Source organism: Bombus impatiens, unplaced genomic scaffold, assembly GCF_000188095.3.
Source record: "Bombus impatiens unplaced genomic scaffold, BIMP_2.2 scf_0155, whole genome shotgun sequence".
NCBI lineage: Eukaryota > Metazoa > Arthropoda > Insecta > Hymenoptera > Apidae > Bombus > Bombus impatiens.
Genome location: NT_176574.1, coordinates 1,337,684 through 1,354,772, shown reverse-complemented (window position 1 = coordinate 1,354,772; position 17,089 = coordinate 1,337,684). Strand labels below are relative to the sequence as shown.

The window sequence follows — 17,089 nt, the reverse complement described above, 5'->3', positions numbered from 1 at the left end:
GTAATAGTCAAATACCAAGTAATTATCACCGTGGTAGTCGGCGGTCATCGGTGATTACCAAACTTTTTCAAATGATTAAGATAAGATAAATTTCATGGACCAACAAACTTTCATGCGGATGACTTTATAGAAAAAAGCGTCAAAATGTAACGTAATATTTGGATTAAACGTAAAGATTAAACGCTGTAGTATATTTCAATCTATCGCCCAGAAGATAAAATATGTCAAATTCACCTGACTATTATAAATATAATTCGCCTTCTACATAACGATCGACATTTCGTACTACGAAAATAAAACGTACAATACGTTTTATTGATGAAAATACGCTTCGTCGATGGAATAAGGTTACGTGCAAATACTGTTTGTAGCCGTTGTAAAATTTCTTCGTTCGCGCAGAATATTTTTCCACGCAGAATCAACTTTCCTATCTCTTTGCCCCTCCATTCTACCTCATTAGAACGACTACGAGCATTACCGGATTAAAGCATGTCTCTTTCAATTTGGTGGCACGCAACCCGCGTCGTTAAAAACACGCACGTGTAGCTCGTAATTTATTCTTTCCACGCGGCAGGAATTATTAACGCCGGTGTACTTACCGATCATTACGCGCATACTGATAAGCGGTCGTCTCGCACGCGTTGCACTTAATCGCACGACGTCGCGTCGGGATTTCCATCTGCGTTCAAAGTGGAAAACACGGCGCGGATCTCGGCCTGGCCCGTTCCAGTGTATTTACCAGCGGCAGCGTAATTGAAACACGATAGAATAAGCGCAACAGAGGCGAACGCCAGAGCGTTCCACCGTTCTCGAGTTGCGTAACTTCGAATTCATTACGTTCTCGGCCACGGCTGAATAAAGGCAGGTACAACCGTGCGCTCTGTGTGCCCCGAAGTAACCGCTGATGGAGTTGGTATCGGAACGTTGAATTGTCGGCGTACTCGCTTTTTCGCAGGATTTCGGAATCGTAACGCGCTGTATAGGGCCAGAGCTACGCGAGAAGATCCGGTGAAATGGGAAATGGGTCGTCGAACGGAGAGCAGACCGGAGATCCTTTACAGGCGAATTGAATTATTCGCGTTTACGAACGTTTCGTCGTGGTATCTTTCTTTAAGAGTTTTATCAATTCATTGTGCGCTGCACGCGTGGTTTTCGGTTAAACCGAAGGTATTCTCCTTCTTAATTTTTCGAATCTTTCTAATCCTTTGCGAGTTACCATATTTTTCTAGCTACCAGGTAGCTGAAGCAACGAAAACCCATCATCAGTTTGCGAACACAAATTTCGAATGTCGCCAGCGTAGCCGCATGGCTATAAACGGGATTTTCATAGCAAATCGCGATCCACGTTTCGCGAACATTCCGGTTCAATTATTCGGGGTAGACCCGAAACTCGCGAAACGTGGAAACAACACGCAACGCATTATCGGGAACGCGATCGAAATCCGATGAGCCACAAATACATAGGTGAATTTTTTTCTCGTATTTTCATAAATTTCGTAAAAATTGTCGATTTACTTGGCCGTCGAAATGGCAGAGTGAATTCTAACTTACAGTGCGAACAATTTTAACGGATCTCCTCCTCCTTTTATCCGATTGTTACTACCGTTCGTTCGTCCCAGCATCGCCTCCAGTTCGTGAAACCGGTTCGACAAAAGTCCTGCAGGCTGACGGATGAAGGATTAAAGATCCGTAGTAATTAACGTAATGATCTGTTTCACGGTAACAAAGGGCAAGGAAACCCTCCCCTGGCGATCGACGAGGCGATGGAATTAATCGCGGTGCGTTTGCGAATTATATCTCGAACGCGGGCAAGTTTTATCGGTAACTGCTCGAAGCTATAAATCAAGCAGGGAAGCCCGCATGCAGTCTCGCGGAACGAACGGATCCTTCGCGGAAAACAAAGTGTACACCAGATAAGAATAATCTGGTCGGAAACGCTGACATCAGCTACCGTGATACAAACGCCTGTTAAGTGAGATTAATTAAAATCATCTTCGTATCTAAATTCGCGTACGTATCTTGCGTCACTGTCTTTTTTTAAATAGCGTTCAAACTAGCGCGCTGCTTCCGAATGCACGAACGCCGATGAGATGGTGAATTTTCAGCCTTTTAACACCGACAGAATTCAAGGTACGGCCGATTTAGGGAACTTCGTAACTTGGAACGAAACTCGGGATAAATTTTAATATTCTATAATTTACATTTCACTTTTGATCTCAAGTTTCGTTCGAAAGGGAAGATGGACATTTTTTTTAGAAAATGTTAACTTCGAATAACTCGTTGGAAAGGATAAGGAGAAGTAACAAAGATAAGACGATGAAACTTTCGAGCAGCTAGGAAGAAACGCGCGTGGACATCTTGACGTGGAAAGCCGGAAGGAAAAAGGCCGGAACCTCATGACACGCTGAACTTTCGTATACGTGATCGAGAAACTTAACGAAACGCATTTACAAGAGAAGGTTCCGCTATGCTGGAACTCGGGAAATGTTAGTACCGTTGCTTTCGTTGCAATCGATAAATCAACTCGTACGTTGCTTTTGCCTGAGGCTGCCAAGAACGAGCCACGATACACCACGTTGGGTCCACCGTATCCGATAAGGATAATCGTGTGAAAAACAATTCGTTCCTTCAGCTTTCTATCGTAACGTCGAACGAATCTTTCGACCGTGACACTTCGTAATTAAATACGCCACGGATCAAACGTCTCAAGCTAGCGGCGGTTCAACGTGTTTCATCTTTCGTGTTTCTTCCTTTGCGAACCAAGCGACGACAAACGAAATACCCTTCGACGATAAAGTTAATTTTACATCGAAGAAATACGATCCACATCGGTGGTGGAAAAAGGTAGCGGAATAAACTTCCTCGCGACCAGCACACTCTGCTCTGTAGTACCTTAGCCGAATGAAAGATTAAACAAGCGATGGTGCAATTTCTCTTTTGCTTGTTACACTTTCGTAGTTACCAGTTGCTGAATACCGCGCTGTCTTTGAAGTGTAGACGAAGAAGAAGGCTTGGTGTTGGAGGCTCGACGACTCTAACTTTACCAAACCACCGCGGATATAACGAAATTTCCGATGTGCTTTTAACATAGACGATGCTGCTTCTGTTCTTGCGATAAAAGTATTTTGAAATTTACACGTGCTGGCGGAAAAGAGGAAATTTAAAATTCATACGCTATGAATATTAAGCGAACTAAAAATTAATTAACTAAAAAGCTTTTTGCCGTATTGGCAAAAATCATCTGCGCTGTGCTGGTATATATATATTATAATTATTCATCGTCCTTATCGAATAAAAATTCAGTTCGTAAAATTCCATACAAATAAAATATCCTTCCGTGTCTCTTATTTTATGAACATTTTCTTTTATCCGTCGTCGTATTTATGGTTCCTTGGGTCCCACTCGTGTTTTAAATATCGCGTTGATGTTTCCTGCGAGATTTCGCGAATATTTCAGCCCGCTTCTTCGCGACAGATCCGAAACTGTCCTGTCGTTTCACGCGATCGAAATCCCAGGAACCACGAACGCGTCGTTCGATCGTGGCGAAAACTAAAAATCTAAATTATTTAGTTACGATGGCAACGTAAGTTTGTTCGGTCACGGCTCGTTCTTCCTACTCTCTAATCATTCTCTTTCAGCTGTTCGATCCTTGTCTCCTCGACGCGAACACGCCGACTCGAATTCGCTAGATCGCTACACCCACGCGAGCCAAATTTAATTACTTTCAGCGAGTAACGATTAAATACGAAAACAAACTAATTACTAACAGCACGACGAGATACAAAAATCAATACCCGCTCCTCCTTCTCTTTCTACCTTATCGTATGGTCGTAAAACGGCAACTGCCATTTCATTTACTCGAGTAAAAGCTAACGATATCACGGCGGACGAAGAGGAAATTAACGCATTCCTAGCGCGTTTTAATGTCAATGGAAGAGGAACGAAGGAGAAGGAAGACGAAAGGAGAAGAATCTGCAACGCAGCTCAAGGGGCGCTCAGTTTCTAAATAAAGACGTTTAATGAAGTCTCGGGGGAGGAGGAGACGCCGAGAGGAACGAGCGAACTTTCGATCTCGCGCTACAACTCGAATAAATCGGAATTTAAAAGCGGCGAAACTTTTAGCCGCCGGTCCTTAAGCTTAGAATAACTAACGAACGTTTGAAATCGTATGGCTTTCAGGCGAACGAGAAAAGCGCTCGACTTCTCGACCGTCGTCGTACATCATCGATTTCCTACGAAACGCGCGAGAACAAGTATCCACTTTTGGGACCGTGAAACATATGTCCTGCGCCGACAATGCATCTGTTTCTTTGCGATACATCCTGCCTTCCAACCAGATTCCTTTTCCTCTTTGTCTTCTATTTTATATGGAGAGCTTTGTACGTCGCCTCTCTAAGATATCCTAAAATAAGGATTTCCTTTCCAAGCGATCTTTCATGTTTTAAGACGGAACGAAAGCTACATCTCGAAATATCTGTGCTTCCTCGTTCCAACTGAGATAAATCGATGTTACGTTATTTTTATGTACGGATGTCCCTCCTACGACACGTTACTCCTACGATATGCATTCGCTTTAACGAGGTTGGACAATTGCAATTCATCTACAATTATCGCGTTCAACGAGGAACAAGCGTATCTACAAGATACAAAAGAAAAAACCAAACAAGCGTAACCGACGTGACGCGGATATCGCGATCAATGAGATCTCCTTTGGGAGCGCGCCGCTTTAAATCTCGCAAGAAACGAATGCAAGATACCAGCAGATCTGAAAGAAGCTCTCGGTGGCCAAAAGGATTCAATCGCGGTAATCTCGTTCACCAACGATATACATCTCGGAAACCTTATTTAAACGATGAAGTTAACTATGTTTCAAAGTATCTAATTAGCATAAGTACTCGTTAATGATCTGACACGTTGATGTCACTCTAAACCAGCGAATCAAAGGAATAGAAAAGATACAAAAGAATTTACGTGTTGTGCGTACCGCTATCGGGAAGACGTCACGTACGTTTACAGTCCGACTTAGCTTCCTGTGACTCAGTTTGGTTGAATTAAATTAAAATTAAATCGCGAAGAACCCACGACTTCTCCGTAGCTACGATTTCGTCGGTACAGTCGATCAGCGCCTACGAGATCCTACGCGATCGACTTTGTTTAACCCCTTGGCCTACACGCTATCTGCCGATCGTGCGAGCCATAGTAAGCAAGAAATTCGGTCACGCGCCGTGCCCTATTCATCTGTTCAGCCGTGTGCCCGAACTGGCGCAAGATGTATACTTCTTATGACATGTATATTTAGGGGCTACAAAAGATATTGTGAAATAATAAACAACGTTTGAGGACAAATAGCGTTTTTAAGACGTGTTTTAATAGTGTTTTTAAGTCGTGTTTTAATAGTGTTTTTAGACTCGCGGTCTTCGCTTATGGCACAAATTCTTTACCACGAGTTTGACTCGTGGTTATAAGCCAAGGGGTTAAATGTTTCGTAGAATTGAACGAAGACCAACAGCGTTGGATTTCTGGCCATAAAACTGTCCGATGTCTCTGCAGACACTTTCTCGCCATAGCTCGTATCATTGTCACCGTACACGCTCTAACGCTTTTGATCTTCGCTCAATCCTTTGCGTTTTCCAGTCAGTGAAATTCGTAAAGTCAGATTTCCGGGCAAGAAACTGTCCGATATTTCTCCAGACCCTTTTTCTCCATAGCTCGTACCGTTGTCACTGTATGCGAACTCTGAGTCCACAAATTCGATTTCATCGTTGACACGCTTCAACGAAATTAGCATTTGCTGTATTAGTGGGTGCGCGGCAACTTTGCAAATGCGACGCGTTACATCACGAGAAATCTAAACTCGCCGATCGTTTCCAAGGGACGTTATCGGCCAGTTGGAAGGCCAATTGGAGGGAAACAAGCGGCATCGAGAAACCATAGGCCCGTTCTACCCTCTGGTTTCGATCGGTTGATTCTGGGCGACCAAAGTCGTGGGAGCGCGGAAGAGCGAAATGGAGGAACACAGAGACAGAGACAGAGACAGAGGCAGACGATTTTCGGCGCAACGCCAAATATTTATCTCGCATCGGCGGGACCACTCTTTGGCAGCACATCGACCGTATTATCGCGACAAATCGCAATTTCGACGGTTAACTTCCACGCGGATGACCGGCCGCCAAACGACGGCCACCACTGACTTTTGCCGCGTTATTACGCGCGCATTCCGTGTTATCAAATCAACTTGAATTGTATCGCGCGTGAAATTCTCGCTCGTCAGCGACCAGAAATTTCTACATACCAGGGATAAATCATAAAACCATAGAGGAAGAAGTATGGGAGAAAAAATTCGAGTACGTCGTAATCGACGAGTCGAACGTTGTTCGGAATTTTGAGTGGCCCTCTGTTTATGGCACGGATAGATCCGTTCCCTTCTTTAGGAAATTCCGAATTACATGTCCTCCCTGAGCTGTAAACCTAATGACTCCGAGGTCAGGTAAAAAACTCCGGAAAAGGACCAGCCGGAAGGACACGATGGACAGACGAAATCCAACGGCTGGTAGGAAGAAGCAACAACGTAGGAGGACAGTTCGTCAACAGACATCGTACCGTACGGCTGAAATACTTCGCTCCCAACAAGATCTTACCACCGCCGTGCATCACATCACACGTTACGTTCATACAACAAGTTCAACACAGTGCTGGATTACTCTAACACTCGATATATTAAAGCTCCCCCACTTTGAGCGTCAATTCATTCGAGGTACGCGATATCGACCGATCGGTTTGATCTGACTGGTTGCTCTTTGCTCGATAATTCGCAACAGGAAACTTGTTACGTTTACGCGTTGTTAAGTGTGCATTATTTGCACAGACGAAACGTTTCGTGAAATAATTATCTAACACAGTCACCGCCAAGTGCATCTTCGTGGATTCTGCGCTCGCGTCCTTACATCCGCGTTTCCTCTGCAAGCGTCACAAAATACGAAGCGAAAATAGCAACGCGCGATGAACTAGAAGACTATGCAAATAATGCTACCGAGATAATGCGAAGAAGATCGAGAATTTGCAAAGTATCGTACAAGAAAAGTAACCATATTTTTTGTAGGTTGTATTAGCAACCTTTACTTACCGCTTATACTTCTTGTTGTGCTTTAATACGATTCATCAATTGGCAATATGCCTACGTAATTATTTCCAAATTTTTGTATAAATAAATACTTGAAATTGTCAATTATAACATTGTCTGTTGATGTATCTTCGTTATTATTCATACTCGGTACCTATCATTCAGAAATTATTTTTTAACGCTACTGTTAAATAATTTTGAGTGCTTGTATATAATTAGGTATTATAGCTAATAGTAACTTTAAAACATCGTTCACACGACGATCACCGGTGATCGTCACGGCGATGAATCTGTTAACGAATAATAATTATTTAGCGATTATTTAATTTTCTTCGCTTCTCGCATTACTTTTATTATATTGCGCCCCATCGCGATATCTTTTACGCTACTTTGATATTTTCTGCATTTACTACTTTTTTCATACACCGTGAGCGTACCTTTCACTACGATCGACGATCAACCCCTTGAAAGAATCTCGGGGAACTCGTTTAAAAGGCGAATATGCAGTTTTTCAGTTAGCCCGTCAATTTTCGTTGTTATTCACGGGAAAATAGCCGCAGTTATGACGAGTATAATTTTAGGACAACGTATCTCGTGCTACAACGTCTCCACCTTTTTAATTACATCCGGCACTGTCGTGACTGCTCGCCATGATCGTTGCGTTTAAATTGAAGACCTTATCTTACGAATTGGACCAATTAGACTCCGCGGAAGGCAACGATCTTCCTGTCACGGATACCGTCGCGGAAGCGTTTCTTACTCGCGCGCAAACTACCAAAACATCTTACGAACTATCTTTCTTACTTTGCAACATTCTCTCGTATACAAAAACGCGGCGTAGTTCTTGTCGTAGGATCGATATCTCGTATCGAGGCGTCTTTGTCTTTTGTTGCCTTCCGTGCAAAATGTAAAAACAGGCATTGTAACGCACCGTGAAATCGCAATTTGTTAGTACGTTTTAGATCGTGAAGATAATAGACGAAAGTAGCTTCTGTTGTTTTACGTATGCGCACAGTGTTCCAATTTATGAAAAAAAAAAAAAAAAGAGGAAGAAATATATGTGCGAGTTCGATTGCATAAGAATAAACCGTGTTTCGAAAGTCTTTCAAATTTAAATATAAAATATAATACACGAGCCTCGCGTTGCTCTTTCAAATCCTACATCAAAATTTTCCCATTTGGCTAACTGTCGTCTTTCTTCAATCCCATACCACACTTTTTTTTTTTTTTAAATAAACCATGTTGAAATTGATATTTTATGTATATTCAGCTAGCCGAATACATATTTAAACTTTATTTTGACGTATACGTCATAACGGCAACGCGGGGAAAAATTTGTGCATTTTTGATATTGCGCGAAACGTGCAACTAATATTCAGTGACGGATAATGCGGCAATCGAAGCGCCTAGATTCGAGATGATGCGTGGGTTTATAAAATTTGATCATTCGGAGCAGCCGTGAAATCGATTTAATTTTCGAAACGTTTAATGTTCCAGTTTCGAGGGATTTCGCCAGAGTCGAATTAAAATAGCAGAAAACTGTGAATAACACCGTGAGAATTTTAACAAACAGTATTAACAAAGAGGAAATATTCACGGCCGTTCCATTATCGCTGTTTTTATTTATCATCGACGTGTTTTTATTGTTCGTCGAAATCTGATAAACATTCTCCAACAGTTTCATTCAAAACATATTGGAATTACGCGTCGGATAGAACATCTCGATACAACTTGTTATCTTTCCATCCAATATTCAACTTATTATTTTTTATTACGAGATACTCACAATACATCTATAGGGGACTGGGGAGACCACTCTCGACGAGGCCGTGCCTTGTTGGGCATTTGCGTTTGTTTATTTGTTCACATTCTTGAGGATTCTGCAAAAATACAACACAACGAAAATTACGTATAAATATCTTCATACACTTGCACGTACAAAAAGTATGTACACGCCATTGCATCTATTATCGCATTTACAACGAGAATTAGATACACGTACATTTTAAAACGAGGTTAGTATAATATTGACTTACCCTATGCTTTCTTTTTACTATTAATTCGTATTTTCCATACTTTATATTTTTTTATCAATTTTCAACTTATGCAACAATACGTGTAAGGATTTTCGAATAACTTTTGTACCTTCAAGAATTGTGTTTATTTTTAACTCTCACTGTGTATACTAGTTAATCAGATCCAATCGTAATAAATTTCGTATCATTCGGTATTTTCGTACGACTATACAAATTCCACACTATGGAAATGAAACGTAGTCTTTGATAAAAAAATCTTTCATTGGAAGATAGTCATTGTATGTTACTTATGACACATTTACTATCTGCATCGAATTGATCAACGACGAATCATCGTTACAAGTAACAATATTTAGCTTATTTTATATTTATTTTTTATTTATCTCATATTTAGCGTATTTATACGAAACCTATTGTACAATAAAACTCCATTTACTAGAAATTTTAGTTAACCTCGCGATTAACTGAACTTGTGCTACTTGAATTCACTTATCCGACTGTGAGCTCCTGTTCTGTGGACGAAAAATATTAGGCAGCGAAGAAAATCGATGAACTTTAATTATACAAATTGTATGTTCAAAAAAATGGAGTTCTACTACACGATTTCCCGTCTCAATTTTGTTTCTTAATGTTCAAGTGGTCACCACTTCTAAGAAAACTCTATATATGATCTTTTTAGTTTTCTCAAGCATTGAAGCCATCGACAGCGTGTAGACAAAAGACTGCGACGAAGACAGACCATAAACAGTAGACAGACGACGTTGGCTTCGGAGTTTTCAGTTATTGGGTGACACTAGCTCAAATTGTATTCTTACTTATAATTACACTTCTATTTAAATATATTTTCTACCTTACAATTTATCCACGAGTTTTTCTGTTTACATATCAAATAATCTCAACGTCTCGAAACGTTGCAAATTCTTTTCGTTTGCTAAGACACTACGATTGGAATACGAAGAAATAGCAATTCTATATGCTGGCAACGCGAGAAAAGTAAGATCGGAATATAAAAATTCGAGGATCGTAGCAGAGGTTCGTCGACGCTCTGATAGGAGATTCGCAGTACTTTGATTTCCATCGCATAAAAGAGTTATCATCGTCGCTGAAATTAATTCGGACGCGACGTTCTCGAAATCTTTGCGTTCGAACGAGCATCGGTGCATTGTAGATACATCAACGAAAATCAAAGGTTTCCCGAGAACGCAATTTCGCGTGGTAACGAAAGAGACGGGGACGAGGATGTGAAAAATCAAACGATTTCGAGGACAATTCGGAGCAAAGCCGTTGCGTTATTGCGGACGAAAATGAAAATTCACGATGACAGTGGTATAACTTTTCTCATTTTGCCGCATGGCTGTTCGCGAGCCTGGCTTCCTCGAGAGACAAGAGCGAGAGTGCGTCGGTTGACACTGTCGCGATACTTGTGATACTTGTCATTGCGATGTATTCTTGGCAACTTTCAAATTTACGTTTCAAGATTACGCTATCGCGAATTACTTTAACCACGAATTTCCCTTGCAATTCTTTCCTTCTTTTCGTGTCACCGCCAAGCCTTTCTTAAAGTTTTCCCACTCTAGACGCACTCGCTACACATCCTGAATTCCCGAAGCCAGATGTACATGTATATAAGACACAATAGAATCGTCGTCGCGTCGCTTCGAAATACAAATTATGAGAAATTTTCGCAGAACAGGCAATTCCAGGCACGAACGTGCATTTCGAGCCGCCCGAAAATATTCCGAACATAGCAGGCTATGCAAATTGCTATCCTCCATCGTTCGAAACAAAGCGAAAGAGAGAAGAAGAAGAAAAAAAAGAAAATATTCCCGAGAAAAGAAGGCGAATAAAAAGAGAACAGAGAAAAAAGAGACAGAGCGAGTAATGAAATTTGCTAGTTCGATACGTGCATCTTTACCGACTGAGCGAAAAACGGCACCCATTCTATTCCTGGGAATTCGATGAATCGTTCCGTTGACGCAAGAATGTCCACGTGCATCGCTCGTTCGTTATCTATTCATCGCGGTAATCGTATTGCGTATCGTGAAATTGGAGGGAAAAAAATGGCAAGGAAAATCGACGCAATTTAGGTTAAAATAGCAGGAAGATTTCGAAACAATGGCGAACGAGAGCGAGTGGATTGTATAGGATAGCAATGACAGTGATTTACGTGGCTCCGCTTAACCGGAACGTTCTCACGTGCAGCTATAGAGATCGCCGTGAATCGGCGGTAGCGAAGAACATCGCGATTCGAAGTGGAACTACGCGTTGTTGGAATTTTCACGCAAAACAACTTAATGATAACGACTAATCGTCTGTTGCGATAGTACGCGCACGTACGTGCGATAGCTTCGACGCGTATGCGACGTTTCGACTATTTTGCTTCTCAATTTGTTCGTTCCTTTCTTTTTTACGTTTAGCGAAACGTCTCAAAAGATACGCGGTAGAACAATTTTCAATTTCTCCTTTCCTCGTTTCCCTTCGACTTTCCAAAGAAGAGAACATCGAAAGTATCGCGAGAAGGCGACAAGAGATAACAAATTATCGGTGGAATTTTTTAAGGAAAGCGGCGCGCGTGCTGGCACGTAGACGTTGGCGAAGATCGGATTAAGCTCGCGCAGAAATTGTTTCTCGTCGATTCATCCATCTTACGAAACCGTTCGCTTTGTCAGCCATTGTGCTTCGTTAAAAAGCATATTCTGGCATCGATTAATCTCGCTGCCATTGCTCGTACCAAGAATAACGGAGACCCGTAACACGCATCTTCTCGGAAGTTCTTCGTCGAGAGAAAATACTTTCGTAATTATAAGGAGAGACGACAATGCGAGCAAGATGATCCAGTTTAGAATACCTCTGATTAGGAGAATGATGAATGCGTTATCAGTGGAAGTTTGCATAATTGAAGAGCCTTCGCTTTGGCCTTCAGCTCGTTAGCGTTTAACACAACACTTGAAAATGGAAACGTTTTAATTGGAACGCTGGATTACTGCTCGCTTATTACGACCTTATTTATACGCGCGAAATTAATTCTCGAAAACGCGAACGAGTGGCGCGTCGCGGTTTCTTGCATTTATTATATCTACGTTGTTTGTATTTCTTTTTTATACCATCGTTCGAACCATTCTTTTCCGGCTCTTTTTCAATCTTGTTCTTTTTTTCCTTATTTTTTTTTTTTTTTTTTAGAACATCGCTTTATGCTCGTGCCCGAGCGAATAAAACACGAGATACGAGTGTAATTAGCGATTTAAACATCAGCGAATGATTCCGTATGAAAATACAAATTTGTTCGTTTCGATCGCAAATTTACATTTATGTAAATGTGCAGATTGGTTGAAATATTTGTAAAAAGTACGAGAGCTTTTACGCGAAACTGTAAAAATAAAACCACAAAAATAATTAGAAACTCCTGTGTTTTCAATGGGAATCCTTTGCTTTTACATCGACGCTATCGAAAGAAAAAAGAAATTCCCTTCTCCACGACTGCAATATTCGCGTGTCTTTTATTTTCTTTGGTAAACACTACGAGACCGTAGATTTCCCTGCGTTCTATCAATGGCTCCTACAATGGAATAAAACCATTTTCGATGGTAAAAGGATCTTAACCATTCTTTTGTCCCGCTGTGTGAGCCACGCTCGGCTATTTTTTTTCCTTTTTTTTTTTTTTTTTTTTTAGAACATCGCTTTATGCTCGTGCCCGAGCGAATAAAACACGAGATACGAGTGTAATTAGCGATTTAAACATCAGCGAATGATTCCGTATGAAAATACAAATTTGTTCGTTTCGATCGCAAATTTACATTTATGTAAATGTGCAGATTGGTTGAAATATTTGTAAAAAGTACGAGAGCTTTTACGCGAAACTGTAAAAATAAAACCACAAAAATAATTAGAAACTCCTGTGTTTTCAATGGGAATCCTTTGCTTTTACATCGACGCTATCGAAAGAAAAAAGAAATTCCCTTCTCCACGACTGCAATATTCGCGTGTCTTTTATTTTCTTTGGTAAACACTACGAGACCGTAGATTTCCCTGCGTTCTATCAATGGCTCCTACAATGGAATAAAACCATTTTCGATGGTAAAAGGATCTTAACCATTCTTTTGTCCCGCTGTGTGAGCCACGCTCGGCTATTTCATCGTTGCAGAGGAAAAATTATATCTTCGAAAATTCGGACGCGTAACGAGCCCCTGGTAATAGAAAAATTAACTTCCTAGTTGGAAGAAACTCCGGTAAACGTTACGAGTGAAGAGAGTAACTTTGAGAATAACCTTGCAAAATGAGCTTTTGAAAAGTTGTCAAACTACAGCCAGTTCTTTGAGAATCGTATCTGTCCTGTGGAGGATTCGTTTTGGAAATGACAGATTCGCGACCGGGAATGGCCAGTCGGAAGGAAAAATTCCAAGCTGAAAGCGGCGTTAAGCGATCGTCGTGTCGGCGCCAGTTTGCAAACAAGCACGATGATGATCGATACCTGGTGCGAGTTATGCCTGTCCAACTTTCTTTATCGATGTTCGTATCATGCGAAGGAACGTGCGACGATTCTTTCGAAACTATCCTCTGATTCCCAGCTTCTCGTTGTCTTTTCTTCGATTCAGTTTAACGAGGGTTAACACCGACGATACGCAAACTCTTGTTCGGATTTTTCGAATTTCTTCGAGTACGCGAGTTGCATTTTTTTAATCGTATTTATGCATACCAAGACTACGAAACGTTTATAAAACGAAAGTTTGCGTAGCAAGCGTCTGGACGATAAAATAAAAGTTACAAGGGAAGGTCTCTCGTAAATTCAACAAATTATGAAACTTTGAAGATACGTAGACGATATATGTATCTCTTTTCTTTTCACTGTCCAAACTCGCTGTAAGAGGGTGAAACTTCTCTTTGACCCTTGAAAATACCGGCTATTTCACGATCTTGCGGTGTATTCGCGAAATTATTTATGAAATGTATTTAACTTATTTGCATCATGACCCTACTTAAGAGGACTGGTCGGTCGTAGGTGCAGTGAATGACATCCGAATTCTTCACGGAGTTTATCGAAAATTTACTGTTCAAAACGATCGGTAGACAGTGTTACCTCGCAAACATCGCATCTTACATTTTTTATAACAGAGGAAAAAAGTGGAAATTATTTATTTAAAAAAGAATTATTTAGATTGAAATGGAAATGAAAAGAAGCAGTCGCAGCGCGCGTTATAATCCGCGCTTCGATGCAAATAAGTTAAGATCGCGAGATCGATGAATCGGTGGACGAGGTTCTCGAAACAGCGATAAACCGTAGCTATTGCGCGAGAGAGGCGCCTCTGTCTTTTACATACGAAAAACACGCTTTCCATTCTCGATCTACCGATCTTTCGCACCACGTTCCAACACGAAACGAGAAAGGAATTTTCTTGGAATTTTTCCTCGCGTAGAACCGTTTCACCCTGTGTCACGAAAGGTCTTCGGAAACAAGAAGAACGCGAGAACAGAATCGATACATCGAACAGCGGAGAGGTTAATGATGCACAGTGGAATGAAAGCAAGGATGTAGGGCGTGGGTGTGCGATCGTTTCGGCGATGTAACACACGACATTCTTCCGCTTGCATAACGTCCACGGCCGTTTCCAGACGGTATTGTAAAGGCCGTACGGTTCCTCCGGCACGATCAGGTCGGTTTTCACCGCCTCCCGCTGCCATCATCCCCGACATGCAACACAGAACACGCAACATTCGCCCTCGTGTTTTTTCCTCCGGGATCAATCGACTTCCGCGGGAAGATGATTACGGGTTTCCTCTTTCTTTCGATCTTCGTGCAATTTACGAGAATTTTTTCAACCCCTCCACGATACGCAGTCTCGTGGAATTTAAGCCTCCCATGCCGTTCATTTCTGGATCGGACTTTTTACAAGTTTTCACGGTTTCGTCTAGCAGAGGGTACACGTTCTTCAATTTTCTCCAACTACTTGGTAATAAATGACATTTTTTCGAAGGTTGTAACGTCTGTTGAAATAAACGCGTAGTACCCTGGAGAAAAGCAGCAGGTCGAGTAAATGCAGCCTGGTATTAGTTTTTAATCGTTGTAAGTGCTACCTTGAACATAATCCTCCATTGCAGCGGATTATTCTTTCACGGTAAACTTAGCTTTCCATATTTTATTCGCGTATTTGTACTCGCGTTTCTTTCTCCCTCTATGAACGGCGTACGTACAATTTGTAACACGAGTTGCTCCGTTCCATGAAATATTTAATACATATATAACGTAGCTGGAAACGCGTCGTTTGTTTTCTAGAAAAACTCGCGGCACGATACTGAAAACGTTACGATACTTAAAGTTCGTAGTTTGCCACATTGTTTTGAAATATTTATCGCCAAAGAGTGTATATCCTAACAACATCGCGGTAATTCTAAGAACTTCTCGTACGATTCAAGTAGGAGTTTTTGAAAAATACGAACACGAGAGAAAAGCATATACACTGGCTAATCTTACGCATTTTACTTATTTTATTTTCCATCAACAACGTGCCGCTTGTTATTTCCATTCTCGATAACGCGTTATACTGCTGTACCTTCTGAATAGATTACAATTATTCCTCTACCTTATCGAACATACGTATTCCGTGTGTACGCGATATTTACACACAACTCTACAACTTAACGAATCAATTTATCATAAATAAACGGCAACAAATAACGCGCGTTATTTTATTCCGTTTTATACGTGGAGCAATAATACACCTCATTTAGCACCTTCAAAACTCACGATCCAACGCAACTATTTATAAAAGCAATTATTTCCTCCGATTCACGAGTGCCTAATCACAAAGGAACAACAGGTAGAACTTACAATCAACAAACAATTATTATTATAAATGAAATCTAACGATTATTGTTAGAACACGCGAGTATCGTGGAACGTGAGCGAACGACAGCAGCAAGTGCCTGTCGAAATTTTGCAGAGATGGTAATCTTTTTATTTCTCCCTATCTTTTCACCTTTCATATCGTGCTAACATTTGCAAAAACCAACCCAACTGAAATTGTTCCACTTTTAATAACTTTGAATTCGGTAATTATACCGAGTCTTCGATTAAGAGACAATCTGATTAAACAGATTAAAATTCATATCCCGTCGGATATTAACATCCGGAGCGGTTCTAATTAATGAAAAATTGGGACGCGAGGAAATTGAAAAGGGAAGTTCTCGGCTCGAAGGAATTGGCCTATCGTGCTGCCTCGAGGGAAAAGCTCTCGAGCTATTCTTATTTCGCTTGATTTAAGAACGTTTCCAGGAACATTATTCAAACCCTAAACTGGAAACGCTATCTAACGATCGCTAATGTATGCGGCTTGTTTCATCGTGCGCGCCGCTTTTCAACGTGTTAAACGCTCGGCCACGGAACGTTACTCGCGCGATGCGCCTCGAGCACGCGAAACTCACGGCGCAACTTTTTCTTCTTTCGTACGTTCCAATCGCTGTCTAAACTTTCGTCCTTCCACCGATCCGCCTTTCGTCGCAGCTTTCCAAAAATTGAGAAACCCCGTTCGTTTAAATCTGATCGATCGATCGACATTTGCATAGTTCTATCTTAAACTTTTTAAAGAGCAAGTCTATCTTTGCAATTTTTTAGACCCACGCGATTCTTCGGCCAATCAGGATAATTCCATCGAACGTATACGAAAGTAACGGCAGTTTCTGTAGATTGGAAATATTCAACGCAACAATCGACACGATATCAATTAACCGTAAACGGATAATTACGAACTTCAATCAAGTAATAGCAGATTTTGTAGGTTGAAAATGTTTGACGAAGCAACTGACAGGATATCGACTAGCTATAAATAAATAAATCGAAACTTCAATTATAATAAAGGCAGCGCAGGTATTGTATTATTTAATCGAGAAATATCGTTCGTCTAAATTTTATCAACAACGTATATCGATTAATATTTGCATC

The 17,089-nt window shown here is 41.0% G+C and overlaps 1 protein-coding gene across 4 annotated transcripts in view; it reads right to left on the bottom strand.

The window, feature by feature from the left end:
• LOC105680199 (heparan sulfate glucosamine 3-O-sulfotransferase 5) overlaps positions 1-17,089 on the bottom strand; it is an 80,982-nt gene that overhangs the window by 13,563 nt on the left and 50,330 nt on the right. For 3 of the 4 annotated variants that reach the window (XR_004461240.1, XR_004461241.1, XM_012382641.3), the window contains exon 1: positions 1,552-1,824. Coding sequence is in view for 2 of the 4 variants with exons in the window: in XM_012382641.3 (XP_012238064.1) it covers positions 1,552-1,622 (71 nt within the window). In the remaining 2 variants the exon portion in view is untranslated. Of the gene's footprint in view, positions 1-1,551; positions 1,825-8,906; positions 9,001-17,089 lie in introns of those variants that run through there. The other variant, XM_012382642.3, reaches the window with a different exon arrangement.